Genomic DNA, 6,000 nt, shown 5'->3' with positions numbered 1-6,000 from the left:
CCTTAATAAATCTGTGATTCTATGACTCTTTATATGCAAAATGCAAGAAATGTAGAATTAGTGTCCTAGTGGGTATTCTCAGTGGTGAGAAGCACCAAATGGGCTCTGAGTTACTCAGTGAGAAGGAGAGGCAGGCTGACTGGGAGCTGTAATGCTGACGTTTGAATTTCCATTGGACTTCAGCATGCAGTGCAATTCCTCCGAGAAGTTAATTTCTGGAACAATTGTTAGATAGACTGGAGAGGAATACAAAATAAACAAATCTAAATTATTTCAATTTTGGATCTCAACTACACATTTTTAGCCTTGTTGCTAGGTGGGAGTCATTCTCCTATTACATCTTTTTGTCTTTTTTTTTTTCAGCACAACTCAGTTCCAGACACATATGTTTGTTTTATAGTGAAACATTTTGAGATTTGCAGAACTTTTAAAATTGAGATTTCAAAAACAATTTGAGAACGTCAGCTAGGGCAAGCATGGAGGATGTTATGGGCCCTCCATGTACAAAAACATTCTTTAATTTTCTTGACTGGGACTTGTGAACTCCTGATCACAGGTGAGCAGCCCTGCATTCTCCTTGCTGAGTCTCATGCCATGACTGCACAGGGAGATGCAGGATTAGGATGTATCCCTCACAGGCTTGTAGAAAGCCAGGCTAGCAACCACACCACAGAAAGGTCTGTAATGGAACAAGTAGCTGGAGGTGTTGCCTTCCCAGCACCTCATCCTTCTGGATTTCCTTCAGTCTCCAGATGTTGTACACCACTGCCTCATCACCAATGATCTGTAGGAGCTGGGAGATGATTATTCCTCTATACTCTGCGCTGGTGAGGCTGGACCTCAAGTACTCTGCTCAGTTTTGGGCTCCACGCTACAAGAAAGACATTGAGGCCCTGGATCATGTTCTGAGAGGGGCAATAGAGCTGTAAAGGGTCTGGAGCACAAGTCTGATGGGGAGCGGCTGAGGGAACTGGGATTCTTCAGTCTGGAAAAGAGGCTCAGGGGAGATATCACTGCTCTCTTCAGCCACCTGACAGGAGGCTGTGGTGAGGTGGGGGTTGGCCTCTTCTCCTGGCTAACAGTGATAGGATGAGAGGGAATGGCCTTAAGTTGCACCAGGTGAGGTTCAGGTTGGGTATTTGAAAATATTTCTTCTCAGCAAGAGTGGTGAGGCAGTGGCACAGGCTGCACAGGGAGGTGGTGCATCACCGTCCCTGGAGGTGTTCAGGAGCCGTGTGGATGTGGCACTGAAGGATGTGGGCAGTGGGCATGGTGGGGGTGGGATGGTGGTTGGACTGGGTGATCTTAGTGGTCTTTTCCAACCTTAATGATTCTATGATTCCACACCTGGACGTGCAGAAGGGAGTAATGTGCCTCCTTTCCAAGCTTTGCCCCCCAAGGAGACTTTCAGAACCAAATGAAATCAAAAAGCAGCAGGAACTGCACGGCTGACAGCATGGGGAAAACAGAAGAGGAGAATCTTCCAGTCTCGCGGGGGGACCCCCGCGGGAATATGTAGCACAGAGGGGCGGGCAGCAGTTCTAGTTTCGTCCTGTTCTTGTGCCTATCCCTTATCCCTGTCCCTGTCCCTGTCCCTATCCCTATCCCTGTCCCTGTCCCTGTTCTTATCTCAGCGCAGCACGGGTCCGACGGTGACGGGGAGCAGCAGGACGGTTCCTCCTGCGCCTCTGTGCCCGTTTCCCCCCCAGCGCGTGCCGCCCGTCCCGCTCGTCCCCGGAGCCGCCCCGCCCCGCGGGAGGAGCCTCCCCTTCCCCTCCCGCCCCGTCCCTCCCTCCCGGTGGCGGCGGGGGGCGAGGGCAGCGGGGCGGCGGGAGCCGCGGGCAGCGCAGCGTAGCGCGGAGGCGGCGGCGGGAGCGCGGGCGGCCGGCGCGGAGCCCCCGCGCCATGGGCGGGCGGCGCGGAGCGGCGGCGCGCAGCCGGCCCCGCCGGGGGTAGCCGCCCGCGCCCCGCACCGCGGACCCGGCATGAACTGAGGATGGCGAGCGCCTTCGGCCCGCGGTGGCCCCGGCGAGCGGCTCCGGGTGGTGGCAGCGGCGGCGGCGGGGGGCTCCTCTTCGTGCTGCTGTGCGCCTCGGCGGGCCTGCCCCTCAGCGGGCAGCAAGTGCTGCGGATCGGTGAGTGCCGCCCGCGGGCACCGCCGCCGGGAGCGGGACTCCCCGCTCAGCGGCTGCGAGCCGTGCGCGGGTGCGGGATCGGGAGCGGGGCGCTGCCCCCGGCGGAGCGGCTTCGGGCGGGCTCTCGCTCGCCGCCGCCACTTCGGAAAGTTTGCCCCGGTGCCCGGTGCGGGGGGAGCGGGAACGGGAGCCTCTGTCCAACGCCGCGGGGACCGCGAATAGCGGCTCGGAGAGCTTGAAAAGTGGCGAGATCTCCCGGGTCGGAGCTGCACCGCGCGCTGCGACCTTCTGCCGTTTGCTCCCGTCCTCCTTTCCGAAGGGGGAAACGTTTTCCCTCCTTCGTTCTTAGCTCCTGACCCTGGAACGGGGGAAGCGCTCCCGAAGTGCTATCCGTACGCGTTAGCCCCAGCAAACAGAGATTTGTTTTTTGAAGGGAAAAGTCCGCACCATGGAAACCCTGCAGGGCTCGCAGGAAGCCGCTCTCCCGACAGTGGGCTTCTTGTGTCCGTCAGTGAGACGGTGAATACAAAGTATCGCAGGAGTTAGGGGTGAGGAGCAACTGTGCTGTCGGCTGTAGGCAGGAGATACCGCTCTTCTCTTTCTCTATCCCTTTTGGCTGTCTCTCTTAGCAAGTGCTGAACGTGTAGGGAGTAAAGAGAAAAATCGTTTGCACCGCTCGGGGGGATGCACTGGGTAAGGCACAGCCCTCAAGTGCTAACCCCACGCACGAGCTCTCCTCTAAAAACCCAGTGGAAGGCTGCTCCCAGCTCGGAGAGCTCATCATGGATTAGATAGGAATAAATGAAGGGGCTCAGTCCCTCAAAACACCGAGAAAGAGCAATCTGAAGGCACCCAGCAACTTGCAGCTGAAAATCTGAAATGTGTCTGGAGCTGTCTGCGGGCGGAGAGTGTGCTCTCCTTCTTTCTCATGGGGTGCAGCTGAAGTTTGCTGCTCTCTCTGCTCCCCACCACAGAGCTGTGCCCTGTGTAGAGGCAACATGTACACACACAGTGCAGGTGAGATGTGAAGTGAATTCAGGGCTAGTGGAACTCATGGGAGAAAGTGTGCTCAAATAACTCAGGCACGTGCTGTGGCTTTGCAAATACATTGCATGGCTGCTGCTGCGAGGCAGCCTTAACTTCCTTGTCTTTACTGGAAATAGCTTCTGAGGTAACTGGAGCATTTTAGAGTTTGAACAAATGTGTATTCGCTTGAATGTAGGCGAAATGCTTAGCTCTGTGCAGGATGGAGCCCTGGCTTCACAATTGGCATCAGCTCTGCAAGGACCAGGCAAAGGTTTAGAGTGTGCTCTCTTCACCATGTTCACCCCTCTGCTGCACAAAGTGCTTTGCTGTGTTCAGTCTAGCGAGGCTCCCAAGCAATTGCCCCACATTGCTTTTCCCTTACGTAGCCCTGCACAACTTGTGGGCTCTCTGCTCTCTGAGATGTGTGTCCGTCTGGTGCAAGTTCACTCAGTGATGAGTGCAGCAATGGTGCCCTAATGCTGTCTATGGTCATATGACAATAAGTGAGACAAACTGCTAAGCTTTCAATCACAGCAGCAAATACACATCCAGAGTGATGCTGCCTGAGAATGAATGTTCCTTCTGTGGTTGTGAATGCATAAAATATTCAATGTACTTATTGCTATAGTTATCCTGCCTATAAAGTAATGATGTCATCAAATATTAATCCTTCACATTTGCTAACAGGGGCAAGTCTCTCTGTCACTCTTCAAAGACACACAGAAGTAATGGAAATAACTCCTTCTATGCTCTTTGTGATAACATAATAAAATCATTCCAAAGCATTTCTGACTGAGGAAAATGCCATTAAGCCATCAGATTTTCTTTGTCGCGTTTTAGTTAATTAAGAAAAAGAAAGCACTGCCATACAATGTGCTGCAGTTTGCTGCCTGAATTAATACACTGTATTTAATTGCATTTGTACTATTAGGGAGCTTTTGGATTTTTTTGATTTTGTCGGCTTATGATACAAATGAACGGATTCTTTTGCTGGCATTTAATTAGTTGTGAAGGGAAATTCTGGCTATTTCTCAGCATCTAGGTGATGATTACTTTCCTATTTCTCTAAACAAGAAAATGAACAGTAAAATTGATCCATTAGGAGAAAATAGCGGAATCTGAGATAAGATACAGTTTCAGTTTCACACAATACAATACTTTAGTGTCTTACTATTTCTTTCACGTTCATGCTAAAAAGCTTTTTCCTTGATATATGAACTAATAGAGCTGTCCAAGGAAATACTGTCTTTATCTACACATAACCCACTAGACTACATTATGTGAAAGTATATTTAAAGTTCACAACCCTAATATTTTTGACTTAATACTGGGGAATTTCTAGCGTTTGCACTGAGTCAACCTAACCCTCTTGCCTGCCCTACTTGTACCGCTTGTATAAAATGAACCAACTCAAATATGGGAAGGGAGAATGCAAATTAAGACGAGCAGGCACTAAGTTGCAGAAACAGTCTCAAAAGCACTGAAATCTCATCAGCCACAAAACCTGATGTTAACTCTGGAGGCAGAGCGTTATTTTTTAGCGCACATCCTTTGGACCATTGCAACTTCTAACCTAACGAAGCTATAAGAATATACTTCAGCATTATTGCAGAGTAATTAATGAAGAGTAGCTGTTTAGGCAACACTCTGGATTAGAAGTAAAGAATATTTGAGAAACTACACCAGTTATTAAAATATTGCTGGAGTTAATTGAAAAAAGAACATGGCACTTTGCAACAGATACTCGTAGGAAGTTAAACTTGGATGAAACTTGGAATTAATCTCTAAAATTAACTCCTGAAAATGAGCAAATGAGTAATTCTTAGGTTTCATAGAAATTGCATTAGTTGATGAAATAGGCACATTTCAGCTGATACCAAAAGTAATTTTCAGTAATATTTGGTATGTTTCTGTAGTTAATTGGAATATTTAAATATGGGTTTACCTGGTGTAGGGATCCTGCTTTGGCAGGGGGGTTGGACTCGATGATCTCTGGAGGTCCCTTCCAACCCCTACGATTCTGTGATTCTGTGATTCTGTGGTTTTGACTCTGCACTGATTTATTCCTTACTTCAGCAAAACTCCCAGTGGTTTTGTGAGCTGTGTTTTCAAAGATGGAGGATTAGCCCCGTAATATTTCTCTCTGATTGAGAAATGTAGATTTAAAACAGACACACGTAACTTAGCCCGCAAAATACGGTTTTCCTCATAAGTTGAAATTTTTAGTGTAGCTTTCAACAGATCTGTCTGTATTTCCCCAAGCAGGGCTGGAGCTGGGAGGTTTTTCCTGTATAAGATTTGCATTTCTACAGTGTGAGAATGATAAAGACGAGAGCCTAATTAATTTCACTGGAAATTTGCTGCTTCTTGTCAACCTTTTTCAAGACTTTATTTGTGAAGGGAATTATATTAATACACATTTGAACTTCTTCAGTGTGACATGGAAAAAAACTGTAGAAAGTTCTGTCGTATTTTAATGTCATTAAAATGTTAATTAAAAAGAAACTATTTCTTATTAGATGTCTACATGGTATTGTGTTCCATCATGTCGTAGGCAGTGTGACTGCATTTTATATCATTAGATGATCAGACATTAACTGCACATTGTTAACCAGATCCCAAAATGCTCTGTGGCTCATCATTTCACTATAATATATTTTACTTAAATTTCCTCATTCTGCACTTAACAGAAGACTATTTTGCCATAAGTATTTCTGAAGGATTGCTACCAAAATGTCCCAGCAAAAGTTACTAGGCATCTCCCTTCTCACTGGATTTGGGAGCACTGCACAAAAAGTGTGAGGCACTGCAACATTTGGCTCGTGCTCTAAATGGTTAA

The 6,000-nt window shown here is 48.2% G+C and overlaps 1 protein-coding gene across 4 annotated transcripts in view; it reads left to right on the top strand.

Annotated features, from left to right (window-relative positions):
• Positions 1-1,947: 1,947 nt before the first annotated feature.
• GRIK1 (glutamate ionotropic receptor kainate type subunit 1) overlaps positions 1,948-6,000 on the top strand; it is a 157,600-nt gene continuing 153,547 nt past the window's right edge. For 2 of the 4 annotated variants that reach the window (XM_090121705.1, XM_090121708.1), the window contains exon 1: positions 1,948-2,135. In XM_090121705.1, coding sequence (XP_089977831.1) covers positions 1,997-2,135 — 139 coding nt within the window. In that variant the 5' untranslated portion in view covers positions 1,948-1,996. The remainder of the gene's footprint in view (positions 2,136-6,000) is intronic. The other 2 variants (XM_090121689.1, XM_090121697.1) reach the window with 1 other exon arrangement.

Source organism: Phasianus colchicus, chromosome 1 (assembly GCF_987193195.1).
Source record: "Phasianus colchicus chromosome 1, bPhaCol1.hap1.1, whole genome shotgun sequence".
In the NCBI taxonomy this organism is placed as follows: Eukaryota; Metazoa; Chordata; class Aves; order Galliformes; family Phasianidae; genus Phasianus; species Phasianus colchicus.
This window is presented reverse-complemented; position numbering and strand designations above follow the sequence as displayed.